This window comes from Pseudorca crassidens, chromosome 3 (assembly GCF_039906515.1).
Source record: "Pseudorca crassidens isolate mPseCra1 chromosome 3, mPseCra1.hap1, whole genome shotgun sequence".
NCBI classification, from domain to species: Eukaryota; Metazoa; Chordata; class Mammalia; order Artiodactyla; family Delphinidae; genus Pseudorca; species Pseudorca crassidens.
In genome coordinates this window covers 91,275,459-91,295,452 of record NC_090298.1, presented here as the reverse complement: position 1 = coordinate 91,295,452, position 19,994 = coordinate 91,275,459, and the positions used below count along the sequence as shown (strand labels likewise).

The following is a 19,994-nucleotide window of genomic DNA, read 5'->3' as shown; positions in this document are numbered from 1 at the left end:
CCAGTTTTCCCAGCACCACTTATTGAAGAGACTGTCTTTTCTCCATTGTATATTCTTGCTTCCTTTGTCATAGATTAATTGTCCAAAGGAAGAAAGTGTCGCAAGAGAAAAGCGGTCCTCTATTCCTTAAAAGCTCTTTTCATCCTAAACAAGGGAAAGTCAGCTCAAACTGATGTTAAAAAAAATTATTGGATTATATAAATAGAAGGTTCAGGATTCAATCCAGCTCTGGAATTGGTTGGGGGTCACCTTATAAACTGCCCCAGCTTCAACAGGTTTCCTACAGCAGGGATTTAATAAATACTTGTTGACTTGAATTAAGGCTATGAATTTTTCTAAGGGGTTAATATTTATTAATGTTTAATTTATTAATATTAATGTTTGCAATATTTTATTAACATTCTTCAGTATGTAATATTTGATTTTCTTTTTGATCAGAGTTTGGGGGACAGGTTTTTTTTTAATTTCAAGTAGTTGGGGATTTTTTTCTATGTTTTTATTTTGCTTTTTAATTCTAGATTTATTGCCTCCTGGCAGAAATAGTGGATATATTATTTCTGTGTTTTGGAATTTTTTGTTTTTCTTCTTGAAAATTCCTTTTTTAGATTTGTTAATATATTCAGTCTGATTACAGTCAGGGATTGGCAGCGAAGCTATTTTTCCTCTCTAGGGTGACTTTCTATAGCTGGTCAAATACATTATATATCTCTTTTATACTTGAACTTTAGATGGAAAGCTAATTTCCATCTACTCTACCTATTCCAAACTATTTGGATAGGGGACCTGTCTGTTGCCCTATATATTACTGTTCTCTTGTGAGTATAATAATAATAATGCATACCTTATGAGGTTATCAGGATTAAATGAGTTAATACATGTAAAATGCTTAGCACTGTGCCTGGTCCATGGTACTCAATAATAGCTTCAGATAATATTATTTAATTTTTTCTGAGTTTTGCTGCAGTTTTGCTTTCAGTAGCATTCCACTTTGATAGACACAGAGGGGTTTTGAATCAGCCCAACTTCTTTCTAACCAAGAAAAACAAGGCAAAAGATGAAGAGCAAAGGGCAAAGAAACAAAACCTCCCTACAGGAGGAGTAAGTGTGATGTATGACTTTACGCAGAAAACCCTTTCAAAAAAAAGTCACGTTGATTTTCTTTTAAACATATTCTACCAGGTTCTGTAAGAGAATATGCAAAGCTACTGAGCAATGTAGCCAGCTCAATTCTAATAATGAGAGATACTAATCTTCTACTTTTCTGAAACGGTTAAGTGGACTTGTTCCTCTCCACCATTTAACTGTGTAAACCTTCCCGGCAGGGATTAGGGCTTTCATTTCTGGTCCCACCTGCTGTGCACAGGTATGTGCCTGACAGCCTGTGAAACACATTATGAGTTTCATGGGGGTTAAAGAGCCCCAGTTTCAGAATCCAGCAGACCTGGACCAAATTCCAGTTCAGCCACTCAGAAATTACATAATCTGCCTTAACGATCTATGCCTGGGGCTCCATTCACTTGCTAGTTATTATTGGCCAATTATCGTGGTTCTTGTTTGCATGTATGTACAGATAATACCTTGAGATAGTCATGGAAAAGTGCTTTGGTTAAAGTTTTACATACTTTATATCTCATTAACTCCACACAGCCCCCCAAGGTAGGTGTGTTTTACAGATGAATACAAGTAAGATGATAACGGAAAAGTAATCACCAAATTATTATTCCTTTTATATATAAACAATGAGGTAAGATTTTTAAAATCTGCCAATAATAACTAGCAAGTGGTGTTTGGTGATTCTTTTAGTGATGCTAATTAAAATTTTTATGAAGTATTGCTTATTCTCAGTGCAAGTCTATCAAAAATGACTAATGATGTAGCCTTGCATTCCTTCCTATTCTTGGTTCTCAAACTACATATCCTGGTATATGTAATTTGCAAACACCTGATTTTTAGTATTCAGATTTGCCAAGCATCCTATCAGATGGGTGACTTCACAGACACTGGTATAAATGTTACTCACCTTCAAACAGATGAAAACCAGAACACTTTGTGAGGCTGCTAAAGCCACCTGCGCACCCCAACTCTTCCCTACTTAAAAGGTTGTCCTCTGAACTCCCATATCTGAGGGTAAACATTTGGCGAAAGATCAATTCACACTGTGCAGTGACTTTGTTTACATGTTTTCTCGTATAGTACTCTCAGCTTTGAGTCACGGGAGGCCGCAGGAAGCCGAAGAGCCGGTCATCCTCGCACGGGTGCATTTTTTTTTTCTCATTTCTTATTTGACTTCTGGCCTTGGGAGGGGCAATGCAGCCGCGCGATACTAATCTTCAGAGCGAATTTAAGCCAGCCTTATCCCTCACCGTCGTCATTCACTCCCTCTTCGCGTTCATATTCTCCCAGCGGGACTTACTGCCACGCGAAATTCTTTCAGAATTAATCGGCCACACGGCACCCTTCCAGAGCCAAACCCACAGGCGACTCCACACACGCAGCTGGCCCGGAGACCGTCAACTCTCACCCGACGCGGAATCAGTCCATCTCTCGGCGACCAATCAGCGCTCCGCACGCTGCCGCGCCAGCCAATCCGTGCAAACACACGTTGCTTCTGCCAACTTTTGCCGCTACCCATCCCCGGAGGCCAGGGTTCGAGCCGGGGGCGTGGTTGCGGGGTTCGGCCCGCCTTCCCCGGAAGGCTTGATGCCTTCCAATTGGCTGCAACTGGCAGTGGCTTGGCGACCATTGGCTGCTGCCGCCGGTGGCCTCGGCGGGCGGGGAAGCCAAGAGAGCTGTAGAGCTAGTATTGCAGAAAGAGTGAGTTTCCTGTCTACCTCGCACGCCTGATCTCGGTCGCACTCCTTGCTTCACCTCAAGTAGCCTTGAGTAGAAGCACGGAGGTGAGGCCGCCTAGAGGCGGAGCGACAGGGTGGTCTTCCCGGAGCTGCTCCGGGCAGTGGGAGAGGGAAGCCGCCGTGGAAGTCCAGGATGGCGGAACCGGCGTCCGGACGTGTGTGGACCTCACAGGTAAGAGGAAACTGAGGGTAAGGGTCGCGCTGGTTGGATCCCAGGGCTTGCCCCTCTCCTCCTCAACCCAGTTCATCAGCGTTAGGACGCTGATTAGGCCCAAGTTACTTCATCTGTTAAATGGGGAAAGGGCGGTAATAACCTCGCTTCGGGGGGCCTGGGTGAAGATTCATTGAGATACCGTTCTGTGATGGGCACAGTGCTTCCTGGTTCTTAGTAGGTGCACAGACAACAGAAGGTCCATTCCCTCACACCAGGCTTTGACGGAGCTGTGTTGTTAAGAGGCAGTGTTTTCCGAGTGCTTACTATCTTCCAAGTTCGGTACTAAATATATTAACTCTTGTAATTCCTCAATAACTTAATGTTGCTGTTATCCCTAATTTACAATTAAGAAAGATTACCTGAGATTTTTTAGGTTCAGCAGCCAAGACAAAATATGGCAAATTCAACATGATGTCAGATTTTTAGAGTCTCTTGCAGCCTTTGATCAGCTTCCAGTGTTTTACAGAATAGACCTTCAGTCTCTGGAGGCAGAGGTCCTGGGTTGGAATTCTGGCTCCATCACTTATGGGCTGTGTGATCTTGGACAAGTGACTTAACCTCCGTGTTGATACTTTCCCTTTCTGTAAAATAGAGACAATAATAGGATGGGCTCTTAAGGTTATTTATGAGGATTAAATGAAATAATACAATTTGAAGTGGCCAGAAAGACTGATCACATAGTAAATGATCAATAAATGTTAGCTATTATTATGTTTTTAAATAAAGGATTAGAGCATTAGGAGCTTGAACATTAACTTGGACTCAAACTTAAAGCTGTGACATTATTAGAAATTAATATTGTCTTAAGTGTTGTAAAAGTCTCATTGGTGTTGTAAAGCTTGTCCTAAAATAAGCCAAAGTGAGCACTGAATCGGAGTATCATCAGTCACATTGCAGATGAAGACTTACCCTGTTGCATTCCTGCCACAGCCAGTCTCAAAAATGAGAAACTACCGTATTTGACTAATTGGAAAAGCTAAATTACTAATTCAAAATTGATTGGCAATTAAGCCTATGCTGGAATTTTTATGTTAGGTAGAAAATATTTAATTTACAAGGCCTTGGTTTGCACATCTTGGGGAAGATCTATGGCATGTTAAATTGAAGCTATTCACATACATGAAACATATCAATCAGGTAATGGAAGGTGAAACGATTCTGATATGAGTTTCTTTAATACGTAAATTCTGACTTAATCATACTACATAAGTACAAACGGATTTTTATGGCATTCACTTTTTATTAGAGGTTAAAATGTTTATTATATTCCATAGTTAATTAAAACCTATGGCCATTTCACTGACATTTGACAAAAATTAAAATTGTATCCGTCAAAGACTGTGGTGCTGATAGATGGCCTCAAGAAAGTTTTTTTTTTTTTTTTTTGGTGGTACGAGGGCCTCTCACTGTTGTGGCCTCTCCCGTTGCGGAGCACAGGCTCTGGACGCGCAGGCTTAGCGGCCACGGCTCACGGGCCTAGCCACTTCACGGTATGTGGGATCTCTCCAGACCGGGGCGCGAACCCGTGTCCGCTGCATCGGCAGGCAGACTCTCAACCACTGCGCCACCAGGGAAGCCCAAGAAAATTTTTTAACCTGTGAAGGCTGCCCACTCAATGGTGGCAGCAACTGCCTACACTAGTAGTCACTTCAAAAACATAAACATAGAAAACGTGACCAAAAAGGTTAGAGTAAGAAAGAAAAAAGGTGGACATTACTTAGCACCTGGCTATAGAATTGTCAAGAGTATATAACCCATTTATGGAGCTGTTAGATTCTGATACAGTTAAGTGGTACCTGTTTTCTCTGACATGGAAGTGTTGGAGAGTTTCGTGCTATAAGGTCAGCAAGGAGAATAAAAGAAAGAGGGAGTTCAGAATGGTATTTAAAACATTTCCTGACATTCTCCACAGATAGAGATTACAATAGGGCATATTGCATGCTTTCTTTTCAATTAATGTGAGTGCCCTATTATATTAAGAGAGCACCAAGACCTTGATAATCCCAATATTGTTCCCCTATCCCCAGCCCACCTTGGTTTTTGAGAGATTCTCTGTCTTGCCTGTCTAAACACAGATGATCAGTTTAGAAAGTAACTGTTATTCCCTTTGGACTTAACCCTTGCATGGATTTTTTTCATCAAGATTAACTGCCTGGTTAAATACTTCATTGGGCTAAAAGAGATTTCCAAGTTTATACTTACTTTATTTTCTTCCTTTCCTACCTCCTACCACCACTAGAGAGGCTCATTAATAGGAGTTTTTAACATTGGCGGGAGAGCTAACATAGTCTTAAGAGGGGTCCAGGAAAGAAGAGTAGAAATTAGGCAATGAGCTTGGCCAAAATATAAAAGGGCCCATAAGACATATTAGGGAGTTTGGATTTTATACTAACCAGTAGGAGTTAATGATAACTAAGGTAAACACCTTAAAGTTTCAGATTCTCATCTTTATAGGTAGTTTTTATTGCTTACTTTTTGTATGCTAGATTTACCTAAAGGTAATGTTGTCTATGCTAACAGTAGCTTTCCACTTCATCTTTGATTTCTATCAAAGAGTTTTGAAAATACTCTTATCTGCTAGCCACAGGAACCTGGCATGTGACCTTTGGATTTAAAGAATGTTGTTTAATCATAATGATCCTTAGTGATGGATAAATAAAATTTCTTTTTCAAGTCCTCTCTAAGAACTTGTGTTTGTTTATAACATACCCTTAAATAAGGTCATTGTACTGGCTATCAAGTTGGCAGTCTCTTGAGTGGAAATGGGATCTATTCCTGACTGGCAGACTTTCTAAATGAGCTAATCTACTTCTTATGGGTAGGATCTATAATTATTAGATATTTCACATCACTTTCATAGATCCAAAATTCTATATTACTGAATTTTCTATATATACTTTCCCATGTTTCTGAAGGGATATACCACCCCAAAACATGCCACTTCAGAATAAAGGTTACTTTGAGCTGAAGGCAATTAGGAAGCAGCAGACACGGAAAGAACCATTTATCCTTCCACTATCTGCCTAAAAATGGGACATAAATATCCTTTGGTGAAGGTCTTCCCTCTCCTCTCTCCTATACCAGGAGAATAACGGCTATCACTGGAGATAGAAAGTTGAACTGAGATGGTCTACACAAACAAACTTCACTAAAATAACCTTTACCTTTTTTTTGTGTGTGTGTGTTTACCTTTTATTAGTCTCTTCCCATATATTTATCTTGCCATAATTTACCACCCCTAGAAGCTCATACCCCTTTTCCCTTGTCTTGTCATTTCTCCAGAGTTTATCACCCTTTAAGATGGTGTATAAGCTCAGGGTATATAAGCTTCTCTGAGTCTCCAGTTATTTTCTATGAAAGCCTCTTTGCATAAAAAAATTAAATATTGACATCAAGTAAACTTTGCCTTTTTTTCTGTTAATCTATCTTTTGTCAATTTAATTGCAGGTCTCAGGGACAGAGCATAAGAAAATACAGGAAAAGTTTTTTTATTTTCCTCCCTGAACTTCTGTATCATTTTATTTCAGTTTTTCCATATCATATCTTTTTTCTTTATTTTTTTCAGCATAATTTGTTTGCAGTATTTACTCTTTTTTTTAACATCTTTATTGGAGTATAATTGCTTTACAATTGTGTGTTAGTTTCTGCTTTATAACAAAGTGAATCAGCTATACATACACATATATCCCCATATCTCTTCCCTCTTGCGTCTCCCTCCCTCCCGCCCTCCCTATCCCACCCCTCTAGGTGGTCACAAAACACTGAGCTCATCTTCCTGTGCTATGCGGCTGCTTCCCACTAGCTATCTATTTTACGTTTGGTAGTGTATATATGTCCATGCCATCTCTCACTTTGTCCCAGCTTACCCTTCCCCCTCACCATGTCCTCAAGTCCATTCTCTAGTAGGTCTGCGTCTTTATTCCTGTCTTGGCCCTAGGTTCTTCATGACCATATTTTTTTTTTTTACATTCCATATATATGTGTTAGCATACGGTATTTGTTTTTCTCTTTCTGACTTACTTCACTCTGTATGACAGACTCTAAGTCCATCCACCTCACTACAAATAACTCAGTTTCGTTTCTTTTTATGGCAGAGTGATATTCCATTGTATATGTGTGCCACATCTTCTTTATCCATTCATCTGTCGATGGACACTTAGTTTGTTTCCATGTCCTGGCTATTGTAAATAGAGCTGCAATGAACATCTTGGTACATGACTCTTTTTGAATTATGGTTTTCTCAGGGTATATGCCCAGTAGTGGGATCGCTGGGTCATATGGTAGTTCTATTTGTAGTTTTTTAAGGAACTTCCATACTGTTCTCCATAGTGGCTGTATCAATTTACATTCCCACCAACAGTGCAAGAGGGTTCCCTTTTCTCCACACCCTCTCCAGCATTCATTGTTTCTAGATTTTTTGATGATGGCCATTCTGAGCAGACAAGCCTCTCGGGCTGGTGAGTGCCGGTCGGCACCGATCCTCTGTGTGGGAATCTCTCCGCTTTGCCCCCCACACCCCTGTTGCTGTGCTCTCCTCCGCGGCTCCGAAGCTTTCCGCCTCTGCCACCCGCAGTCTCCGCCTGCGAAGGGGCTTCCTAGTGTGTGGAAACCTTTCTTCCACAGCTCCCTCCCACTGGTGCAGGTCCCGTCCCTATCCTTTTGTTTCTGTTTATTCTTTTTTCTTTTGCCCTACCCAGGTACGTGGGGAGTTTCTTGCCTTTAGGGAAGTCTGAGGTCTTCTGCCAGAGTTCAGTAGGTGTTCTGTAGGAGTTGTTCCACGGGTAGATGTATTTCTGGTGTATCTGTGTGGAGGAAGGTGATCTCCGCGTCTTACTCTTCCGCCATCTTGAATCCCCTTATATCATTTTAGTGTTTATCATGTTTCATGGCTTTTATGTTCTACTTTGTGCTGGTTAAATATTGACTATAGCACTGACTTTGTCACTTTAGATTTTAGATTAGTGGCTGTCACTCCCGACTGGTTAAAAGAATGATCAGTGAGGCTTTTTATAGGACCTAGATCTGGGGCCTATTCTAGAGCAGACCCACTGAATCGGACTATCTGGCTGTGGACCATGAAATCTAATATCCAAAAACGGTGTCACAGAAAACCAGAGGCAGACACACATGAAAGTGGTAAAGGCAAATCTTATTCAATAACTATTGCAATAGTGGAAAAGAAACCTTGGTATAGAACTAGGCTTCATTCTGAATACAACAAGGGCACGTAGGGGTGTATAGCCAAGAAGCAGGGTGGGTGTCAGTGAATGAAAATTACTAGGAGGAAACATTAGAGGAAGGGGGATTTGCCTTAAACCAACTTGACAGGATTCTTGCTGAAGGCAGGCCAGGGGGATAAGATTGAGGGTGGGATAAGGAAATTTGAGGGTAGGGGATTTTCACTAAACTGACTCAGCAGGATTCTTGCTAAAACTAGACTAAGGGGTCCAAGGACAAGCCCAAGAGCTAGGCCTCGTCACAAAGAGGACTCAGAGGAGACTTCCCTGGTGGTCCAGTGGTTAAGAATCTGCCTTCCAATGCAAGGGATGCGGGTTTGATCTCTGGTCGGGGAACTAAGATCCCACATGCCATGAGGCAACTAAGCCCATGTGCTCTAGAGCCCGTGCCTCACAACTAGAGAGACTGCGTGCCGCAACTACTGAGCCTGTGTGCTCTGGAGCCTGCGCACCCCAAGTAGAGAGAAGCCCGCATGCCGCAATGAAGAGCCCGCACCACTACTGAAGATTCTGCATGCCACAACTAAGACCTGATGCAGCCAAAAAAAAAAAGAGGACTCAGAGGAGCCCAACCAAGGAGAGATTCTTTGTCAACATTAACAGCTATTACAAATTATAACAACATGATTCTGATGTATGCATTTGTAGTGAGAATTGCATCCTTATTCCCATAGAGGTTTGAGCCTTGATATTTCATTTAGATCTTTTCTTGATCTCCTTTTTAGTAGTAACTTCATGATCCTGTAAATGGACAGCTTTCTTCCAAAGCCTTTTCTTCTTTAGCCTTTTACTGGAGAGTACCATGGCACCAAAAGGAGAGAAGTTAACACCAAATAAATCATGTTTTGAAGCAAACACACTTCAACAAATATTAAGGTCCTACTGTGTTCCAGGTAGTGTTCTAGTTGGTGGGGATATAGTAGTGAAAAAGGCAGACATGGGACAGCCACTCTGTTAGTTGGGGACATGGTAGTCAAAGAGTAGAATATAGTACATCAATAAATAAACAAGTTAATTTCACATAGTGATGCACTATGAAGAAAATAAAAGAAGGGTATAATAGTGATTTGGGGAAGGTTGTATTAAGGACAGGAGGTTTAATCTGAAATTATTATTACAGGTTGTTATTAGTCATGCTCAGATTTGGGATCTACTAATCCAGGTAGAGAAATAATAGTAAATGCAAAGGCCCGAAGTCAGTGACAAGCTTGATGTATTTAAGGGACAGAAAGAAAACCAGTAGGAGAAGAGTATTGTAGGCAATGGTATGTGATGAATCTCCTAATACCTATTAAGGGTGATTCCAAGGTTTTTGACATTGAGCAACTGGCTCAATTATCATTTTAATAGTAAAATTATTAAGATGAGGAAGACAGAGGCAAATTGAAGGAAGACTGGGGCAGCAAGAGATGCCCATTAGGCGTGAAGCCCTAAATATAGGCTTCTGGATGTGGGATTTTGGATCTGTGTGTGTGTGTGTCTGTCTGTCTGTCTCTGTCTTTCCCTCTCCTTTTTTTCCTCCCTTCCTCTTCTTTCCACCTGGGCCTTTCCACATATCAGCTTCAGGATAACCAGATTTCTTGTATGCTTACATGTTGATCAAAGGCTCCCAGAGCGATTATTCTAAGAGTGACGTACAGAGGCTGCATGGAATTTTCTAACCTAGCTGCAGAGGTCATGCAGCGTCACAGACTGCACCTCTTTTTTTTTTTTTTTCATTGTAAATGCTTTGTTGCTTTTTATTCATTTTTTTCACTTTATTTTTATTGGAGTATAGTTGCTTTATAATGTTGTGTTAGTTTCTGCTGTACAGCAAAGTGAATCAGCTATACATATACATATATCCCCTCTTCCTTGGATTTCCTTCCCATTTAGGTCACCACAGAGCACTGAGTAGAGTTCCCTGTGCTATACAGTCGGTGTTCATTAGTTATCTATTTTATACATAGTAGTGTATATATGTCAATCCCTCTTGATGGGAAGTGTGTCACAGGATTTGCAGCAATGTTTTAAAATGATCACGTTATAGAATCCCTCATTATATTAAGTTTATTATCTTTAAAGATTAGTAATCATTTCCCTTTTAAAGTATTGTTGAACAATAACATACCTTTGGAATTATTAATGATATAGTACTTTCCTCTCTGTATAGTTAAAATTATTGCCTTAAAATTATAAACCACTTACTTATGCTGTACTGGTGGTTCTAAGGTCTTCATATCACCTCCTATGTTACACAGATAGCTCACTGAATCCTATGACACTTCATCAAATGAAATAAAACACTGAAGACAATAGAGTTCTTCAAACTTTAGAAATTCTTCAGAGGTCTCTAGCCCTATCCTTAAAGGATGTAAGAGGAGGTTTCCAATTGTGGTTGTCATTTATTTGCTAGAATGAGTCCTATATCTGTTGGCTGGTAAAATGAAAATTTTCAATGGCTGAATCTCTAAGGAATTTTTAAAGAGTTTATGCCTTGTGTGTTATTTTTGTATTTTTGAAAAAGCAGTATTTTTTTTTCTTTTAAGTTATCTGGAATTTTATAATTTATTCCTTTGGGTTAGATTCTATTAGAAAGGGAAATAGGATTGTATTTTATTTTTTATATGAGTGATTTTAATAACTCAACATATGTGATTCTTATCCCTATGTGTTTCACACCTTGGAAGCTTTTAGAAAAAAAATCTATGGCCAGGTCTTACCCTCAGGGATCCTGATTAGTTGATTTGGGATGGGGTCCGGGTATAGGTATCTTTTACAACTCCCCAGGTGATTCTTTTATGAAGCCATATTTGAGACCCAACTGCATCTAACTCTGGTATTTGCTGATGATAATCTTAGTCTCTGTAACAGGGAAAACAAATGGAAGACCTGCCTGATGCAGCTGTTTTGGCGACTAGACTTAAAAACACTCTCATCCAATACCACAGCCTTGAAGATGACAAGTGGCGAGTTGCTAAGAAAATGGTAAATTAATTAAATTACTTATGTTTGAGGGTGTATCTTCTGTCTAATGAGCTGGTGGATGACTTTCAAAATGGTACGGAAAAATATGGACCATACTTTAGATGAATGTGCAGGATAGATAAATGTGCTAATATAGTTGATGGTTTACTGTCTCACAAAGGAAGAAACATAATAATCCTGCACTGCTTTCATTAGTTCTTCAGATATTGGACACAAGAATAGACTCATGGCAACAAGATTGTAAAGAGCAGCCTCTCAAGTCAGTAAATAAAATGTGTCATTGTCAGTTTAAGGAAGTATAGTAATTGATAATTTGAAATTGTTTCAGATATTTTAACAAGCCTGTGAGAATGGCCAGTTAGTATTTTTTTACCAATATGACATACCTGAGTGTTGACAGAGCCAATCCTTGAACCCAGGACTCTTCCAGTTAAGTCCTCTGTCTATTCTGCTATTCAGAATTTCTTGGGAAATGATCTAGAAAAAAATGTAGGGACTAATTCAAGGTAGCACTGTCATAATAGATTTGAATTGTTTAATTTTAAAAAGATGTGAGCAAGTTCAGAATGAAGTATTTAACATTTCTATTATCTCAGTCTAAATGTGTCAGTAATGGTAAACAGATGAGATTGGAATGCGGCAAATAATAATGGCCAATGAGATAGTGCCATCACCAAATCTTAACAGTGTTTGGGTGTCATTAAGCTATTGAAAAACCTTTTGTAGGGGTTTGTAATTTAAATAAGATGTGTACTACTTTCAGATACAGAAGAAATTCAGATATGGATTATTTTATGGTATAAATTACTTTTGTGTATTTCTTTGAATATTTACTTATGTTTTATTTTCATGCAAAAGCTAATGCTGTAGAATTTATGAAATTGTCAGTTTTATATCCAGGTTTCCACCTATGTAATTATCAGTATACACTGTTTTTATTTTTCTAGAAAGATGTAACAATTTGGAGGAAACCTTCAGAAGAATATAATGGATATCTGTAAGTAAATTCCTGTAGTGTTACGTAGCTCTTAGGACATTGCTAAACTTCAGATATATACACACCTACACACATGATCACTGAATGATCATTGCCAGCAAAATTTGGCTTTTGCTTTAAGATGTTAAACTTTCTGAGAAGCAAATCCTGTTATGAATTCAAAGCCTTTAAAATGTCCATATCCCTGGTGGACAGAGTTGGTGGTGAGGGGATCATAAATAATATGATATCATTAATGATATCAGATAGCTGATAAAATCTTAATTTCTTACTATGGTGTATAAGACCCTTCTGATATTCTTTCTGCATTTATTCAGTGCTGTAGCATATTTTATTTTTTTTTATTTTATTTTTTTGCACGGGCCTCTCACCGTCATGGCCTCTCCCGCTGCGGAGCACAGGCTTCAGATGCGCAGGCCCAGCAGCCGCGGCCTACGGGCCCAGCCCCTCCGCGGCATGTGGGATTCTCCCGGACCGGGGCACGAACCCGTGTCCCCTGCATCGGCAGGTGGACTCTCAACCACTGCGCCACTAGGGAAGCACCTGTAGCATATTTTATTCTAAGAAATTTATCTTGAAGAAATCATGGGAAAATTAATAGTTATTTAAACTTCTCTTCCATCACAGTATTACTTAAAATATTAAAAATTACAAACAACCTGAATAATCAATTGTTGGGGAATGATTAAATTATAAAATGTGCTATTTTACAGTCTTTAAAAACATAATAAAATGCTCAAGATACAATGAAAAGTGAATAAAGCAGAATACTAAACTGTATGTAGCACAATCATGGGTTGACTTTAAATATATATTTTTTATATATTAAAATGTTTTATTTAACACAAAATATATACCTCTAGATGTCAGTTTTATGTGTGATTTTTACTTCTGTTTTTTGATTTTTGCATATAGTTGAACACGAATTATGCCTTTAACCAGTAAAAAAAATATTGTTTTTTAAAGCCAGAGGAGATAGTTGCCACGTGAAATTGGAGTGGAATAGTCACATCCTTGGGACTCAGCACTTTTTAAAATGAAACTGTTGACTGAACTTACTATATACAGTGTATTTTGAAGTGTATTACCAAAGATAGCGTTTCCAGGAAGATAAGTTGTACAGTATTTATGAGGACAGGGAAATTGGAGTTGGATTAAACATTGTAAGCAAGTGTAGAAGTTAATCCTTTAGATCAGTAATCCCTGCTGGGGCGAAAAAGTGTAAAAAGTGCCAAGGGAGCACTATGCTTGGTGATATGGAAAAACTTCATAGGGGAGCTAATATTGGAGCGGAGTCTTAAAGAACGAATAGATATTTCTTAGGGAATGAAGGATAAATTCATATTCCAGGCAGAGAGCATTTCATTTACTACGTTCACACAGATGGGAAACACTTTAAGGAGTTTATTTAGGGAAGTTGAAATTGTGTTTGTATAGCTGGAGCATTAAGTATGGGGGTGGGGAGAGGATGTCTGAAGGATTTTTTTTTTTTTTTTTTGCGGTACGCGGGCCTCTCACTGTTGTGGCCTCTCCCATTGCGGAGCACAGGCTCTGGACGCGCAGGCTCAGCGGCCATGGCTCACGGGCCCAGCCGCTCCGCGGCATGTGGGATCTTCCCGGACCGGGGCACGAACCCGTGTCCCCTGCATCGGCAGGCAGACTCTCAACCACTGCGCCACCAGGGAAGCCCTCTGAAGGATTTTTGAATTCTAAACTAAGGCACTCAGTTTTGCGTTACCTACTGCTCAACCCTACCCATACATCCCAGGTCCTCAGAGGATTTTGCATTTATTCTAATAACAATTGTGAAAGAGAAATGAGCATGGAAAGTTTAGAGAAGAGCTTGTATCCTGGGGGTCCATGGCTAGCTTCTTGAAGTGTCCCTAAGATTGTATACAAAGTTTTGTGACAATGTGTATGTTCCTGGGAAGAGATCTGTGGCTTTTTTCAGATTCTTAAAGAGTTATATGATCAGAAGAGCTAGAAACTGATGCAGTGTTGAGTTGGACACAGAGTTCCCAAACTAAGGACATAGCATGGGAGTTGAAAAGGACAAATGAACTTGAAAGAGATTTATAATAGTGATGGTGGTGGTGATGATGATGATGGCGATGATAACTAACATTTATTGAAAACCAGATATTGTTCTAAGCAGTTTACGTTTGGAAAATCATCTTGATGAAACATGGTGACTTATTAGTTCTGACTATTGGAATGGGGTTAAGAGAAAAAGAAGAGTCGAAATTGAATCCCAGATTTCTAATTTGTGCCTGAAGTAATTTGTATTACCCACCTCCTACCCCCACCCTCACCCCAAGTTAGAGAACACAGGCAGAAGAGCAGACTTAGGATGGAACATAATAGAAGCTTGAGCTTGAGAGATTTACAAAATGATAAAAAGGCTTCAGATGCTTAAAAAGAGAAAAAAGATCCCTGAAAACAATGATGGAGTTAAAGTCAATCTACCTCTCTTTTCTTTCCTCCCCAGAGATAACTACTCTCTTGAAGTTGTGTGTATTATTCCTGTTTCACACTTTGTGTGTGTGTGTGTGTGTGTTTTAGTAATACGCTTTAATTTTTTCTGTTCAATACTGTGTTTTCAAGAGTTACCCGTGTTGTTACATGTTGATCTAGTCTTTCACTTCTGTATTCATATACCACAATGTGTTTATCTGTGTTTGCAAGTTTGCCTACTGATGAATTTTCAGGTTGTTGTGAATTCTTCTCTACAGTAAGCTTTTTGGTACATGCCTCCTTCTACACACATGTAACATTTTCTTGGGGTGTGCCTGTGTCTTAGGGACATACATCATCCCACTTTACTGCATGTTGCCAAATTGCTCTCTAAAGTGGTGGTAGCACTTTGAGAGTTCTCATTCCCTTCCATTCAACACTTGTTATTAAGTTTTTAATCTCTGTCAGTTTTTCAGGGGTATGAGATGGTGTATTGCTAGTAATTACTTGATTATGAGTGAAATTGAGCATCTTCTCTAAGTTTATTGACATTTCAGGTCAATCTTGTCCTTTGCCCATCTTTTGTTTGGATTGTCCTCTTCTCATTGTTTCATAGGAATTAATCATATATGCTCTATAGTAAGTATATATCTGTATATATGTGTTGCACTTATCTTCTTCCACTCTGTGGCTTGTTTTTAAAGAAATTACTTATTTTGTCATTTGTGGTATGTAAGTTTTAAATTTTAACCATCTTGTGTAATTTGTGTTTCTGTGTGTTTTATGTATTCAAGTAATCCCCCTGTATCCTGAGGTCACAAAGATGGTCACTTGTATATTTTTCTCAAAATTTAAAAGTTTTACCTTTTACATAGTGGTATTTAGTCTATCTGGAGGTATTTTGAATGATGTGAAGTAAGAATTCAGTTTTTATTCTCTCTGTTAGGATAACTGTTGAATCCAAACACCATTTTTGAACTAGTATATCTTTTTCCTACTGGTATGTAATGCCACCTTTGAAATATGTCAAGTTCTGATATTATTCATGAGTCAATCCTGGGCATTCTATTCTAGAGTGACCTATATTTCTATTCCTAATAAAAAGGTTTCAAAAGTTAGGGTAAGAATATGCATATACTAATAACATGTTAGAACATAGCTGAGAAAAGAAGAGCATACGAAATAAATGGAAGCATTACAGTGTTCTACGGACTGCTCTTGGCTACACCATAACATGAAGGTATTTTACTATGTTTATGATAATGCATAAGATAGCCTTCAAATCTCTTATTAGATTTGAGGACGTTTTAGAGTACATTCTGATGAAATAATTGACAGAACCTAATTTATCGGAAAAGTCGGGGTTTACTCTTTTTAAAAAATCTTCATTAAATTTTATTTTTTTTGATGTGAGCTCTGAACTGTGAGAGCATGCTGAAATTTTTCATTCTAATAGCATTTGACTTTCATATGTTTTCTCCAGCTTCAAAGCCCAAGGTGTTATAGATGATGTCGTCAATAGTGTAATAGACCATATACGCCCAGGTCCCTGTCGCTTGGATTGGGACAGCTTAATGACCTCATTGGATATTTTGGAGTACTTTGAAGAGGTATTTGTATAGAAATGTTGCTTCAGATTGTGTGTGTGTGTGTGTGTGTGTGTGTGAGTGTGTGTGTGTGTATGTGTGCGCATGTGCACGTGTGTATACTTGCATTCATTATATTCATTGCTTTGAGAATAAGTAGTCATGGCAAAGATCTCACAGGGGAATCCTTGCTGCCTTTCAAAAAGCTTGAGTTTCCTCATATTAACTAATGAGTGTTAGTCAGAACTGAGTTTGTTTTCTGCAATAGCTTTACCCTTGCTGCTTAAGAAAATCATCAGTGTCTTTAATTGTAAAACTTTAGCTGAGGTTCTGAAATCTAAAATTCTGAAAATACCACCATCATATTCAGGTTTCTAGGTAATAGTATGTAGGTTTTCCATTAACATTTAGCCAAAATCAAAGATAAAAATGCCACCTTAGGCGTTAGAGAATTATGTAACCTAAGTGGCTTTCTTTCTTTGTCTGTTTCTATTAACTCATTCCTTGCCATGTTTGGATTCCTTTATTGACACATTTGGTGTTTTAGTCAAAGTACTTGTGGATTTTATCTTATACACGTACAGTCTATACTACCTGCTTCCACTTTTATCATATAGGATAAGAGGTGACTCTACTGAAACAGAGATTTGGATACTGGGTAACTTACCTCTGTGTTTTGATTGTATATCCTCTTCAAGTCCATACAGTCTCCGTGAGATATAGAATAGAGATCTAAACCTGTCAGAATCACTGTAAGAAATGTTATTAATATTTATTATAACACATTTTAAGTGAGTGTTAATGTTTTACTACAGATTAACTTATGATATATGAGTCTATGTATGTATTTCCTATAGTACTAACAGCTGTTACCTGTTCTCTTTCAGAATTGCTGTGTGATGCGTTATACTACTGCTGGTCAGCTTTGGAATATAATTTCCCCAAGAGAGTTTGTTGACTTCTCCTATACTGTGGACTATAAAGAAGGGCTTTTATCCTGTGGTAATTGTCTCAAAACCTTTTACTTTCTCTCGGTTTGTTTTAAATTTTGAGTTTTCTAGGCTGGATGTTTCTTTCTACACAAGATACATTTTCAACTTTCATACTTATCTTTAAAAAAATTATTTTATTTAATTAATTTATTTTTGGCTGCATTGGGTCTTTGTTGCTGCGCATGCACGGGCTTTCTCTAGTTGTGGTGAGCGGGGGCTGCTCTTTGTTGCAGTGCGTGGGCTTCTCATTGCGGTGACTTCTCTTATTACGGAGCTCGGGCTCTAGGCACCTGGGCTTCAGTAGTTGTGGCATGTGGGCTCAGTAGTTGTGGCTTGTGGGCTCTAAGAGCGCAGGCTCTGTAGTTGTGGCACATGGGCTCAGTTGCTCCGCGGCATGTGGGATCCTCCCGGACCAGGGATCGAACCTGTGTCCCCTGAATTGGCAGGCAGATTCTTAACGACTGCGCCACCAGGGAAGTCCCCATAGTTATTTTATAATCAATAAGCTCTGTTTGCAAATGCTAAACCCTAGGGATTAAAATAACAATATCGAGAAGGTTTTTGCAATCTTTCTGATGAGTTTTTGTTCCCCGTTACACAGTATCCTTCAGGTCACAGCTAACAAATATGGAATGCATGACTGCCTCTAAGAAAGGGATCTAGTCGTTGGGTTTCCTTCTAAGTCACTCTCAAGAAACAGCTTCTTAGTCATATACTTAGAAAAAATAGGCTTGGTATGTGTTAGAGTACTTTTCCTTCCTTGATCTGTGTAATATTTTTCTTTTCAAAATTAAAGATACTATTAGAAGGCTCCTGCTTTCTAAAATATATCTATAGGTAAATTAATATTTTTGTATGTACGGTATATTTGAGTTGGCAGTTGTAGGTACACATCTACCTGTTTAATCTGAACCAGCCAGAACCAAAGTTTGATATGGTAGTGCCTGTGGGGAGCAGTGGTGGTACATAGGTTTGATTATTAGTACCTTGAGGCCTGGCTGCTACAGAGAAGATTTGTAGTTTCCAAGGAGTTACCAGGATGACATGATGCCATTTATTCTGAAGGGATTAGAACTTTCCCCATTACATATCTACCAGCCTCTGTCAGAATTCCACTTAGTAATTATCTTTTTCATTCTTCCACGGTCACTCTTGGGGCTTAATTTTCATCTACATGGATAAGAAGAAAAATATGTAAATAAGAAATCTGATAATATTTTTTAGTGAGAGTTTTAGATTAATGTCAGTCATTGCTATTAATAGTGTCATTTTAAATTGCCTTGTAGGGATAAGTCTTGACTGGAGTGAAAAGAGATCAGAATTTGTTCGTGGATATAACCATCCCTGTGGTTGGTTTTGTGTTCCTCTTAAAGACAGTCCAAACCGGAGTCTTTTGACAGGCTATATTCAGACGGATCTGCGTGGAATGATTCCCCAGTCTGCAGTAGATACAGCCATGGCAAGCACTTTAATCAACTTCTATGGTGATTTACAAAAAGCCTTACAAAAGGCATAATATTTTTAAACTTATAGCATTATATTCCCTGAATCAACTCTCTCTTAGCTGCATGGCCTGTAAAAATCATCCTTTCCTGTCTTCTGCATAGCCTGTAGAAAATTTTGAGATGTTTTTGGTTTATTTTATTCCTAAAGTAAATAGCTATCTAGTGTGGGCATTTCAGTTTTCCTAAACAGTTATTTGCACATTGTTTGGTATGGTGATATGTCTAGGAATGGAGAGTATGACAGAAATCCACCAAGTAGATATAGTTCTTTGACACAAACTCTTAAGAAATTGGATAGTGCCTCAGTATGAATATTTTGGCTTCTTAGAAATTAGAGAAAGCCAAGCTTCATGCTGGTAGGTTAAAATCACCTATTTTAGAGCTTTATGAACATTCTGTAAAAGTTTTAATTTTGGGAGGAGTTAAATATTAATGCTTTACTTCTCATATGCTCTATGAGTTTAACAATATCTTGGACTAAAGAAAAAAAGCTCTTCTCTATACTTTATAAAGATGAACTTCATTGTCAGTTGACTTGTACTACTTTACCTATTGAAAATATCAGAAATAAGAAAAGAATAGGTATCATAGTAAAATGCAATTCAGTTTTGATACCTGGATAGTATTATTTTATAGATATCTTTAAAAATGTATTCATATCTTTATGGGCTTTTATTTTAGGAGTCTTAAAAGCATTTATGAATGAATAAGGCAGTGTGAAAAACTGCCAGATATGTGCTGGGACACCACATTGATTGGACAGTATTCTGGGTTATGTGAAATGGGTGGTGGTATCCAATACTGACCAATAGAGAACCATCTCTCTAGAAAGTCAAATTCAGTGAATGTTTTATACATGTTTGAGTTTTAAATGTGTCACTCAACTCATAAAGTATAACTACGTCATAAGCATTCACAATTGTGATGTAACTTCAGTCTGGAACTAGAACAAATGCATTCATAGATTTATCTAAATGCCTGGATGAGTCATTTTATAACTAGAATGGACTATAATATGTCTCTCGATTCTGTGGCTGCATTAAATGAACATTCCTAAATGATTTTAACATTCCACATGGTCTTTGACTTTTGAACTATCCACCTAGTTTACATCTAAGATGAGAACTTGAGGGAACTCAGTGTCCGTGCAAATTTTTGTCTATATTTATATTTGTGTACATGCACACATC

The 19,994-nt window shown here is 38.5% G+C and overlaps 2 protein-coding genes across 2 annotated transcripts in view; one reads left to right on the top strand and one right to left on the bottom strand.

The window, feature by feature from the left end:
• MCC (MCC regulator of WNT signaling pathway) overlaps positions 1 to 2,500 on the bottom strand; it is a 464,176-nt gene extending 461,676 nt beyond the window's left edge. The window contains exon 1 of the mRNA XM_067731409.1: positions 2,021 to 2,500. The gene's annotated coding sequence lies outside the window, so the exon portion shown is untranslated. The remainder of the gene's footprint in view (positions 1 to 2,020) is intronic.
• Positions 2,501 to 2,741: 241 nt separating this feature from the next.
• On the top strand, positions 2,742 to 19,865 carry STARD4 (StAR related lipid transfer domain containing 4). Its single transcript, XM_067731420.1, has 6 exons — positions 2,742 to 3,024; positions 11,157 to 11,270; positions 12,218 to 12,267; positions 16,205 to 16,331; positions 17,195 to 17,309; positions 18,586 to 19,865. Exons 1-6 carry the CDS (start codon positions 2,986 to 2,988, stop codon positions 18,813 to 18,815), a joined length of 675 nt encoding a protein of 224 aa, XP_067587521.1. The 5' UTR covers positions 2,742 to 2,985; the 3' UTR covers positions 18,816 to 19,865.
• Positions 19,866 to 19,994: the final 129 nt, after the last annotated feature.

Coding starts and splice junctions, on each gene's coding strand:
- STARD4 (XM_067731420.1), top strand. CDS start 2,986: ATGGCGGAACCGGCGTCCGGACGTGTGTGGACCTCACAG. Junction 12,268..16,204: donor GAAGAATATAATGGATATCT/GTAAGTAAATTC, acceptor TGTTTTCTCCAG/CTTCAAAGCCCAAGGTGTTA. Junction 16,332..17,194: donor TTTTGGAGTACTTTGAAGAG/GTATTTGTATAG, acceptor GTTCTCTTTCAG/AATTGCTGTGTGATGCGTTA.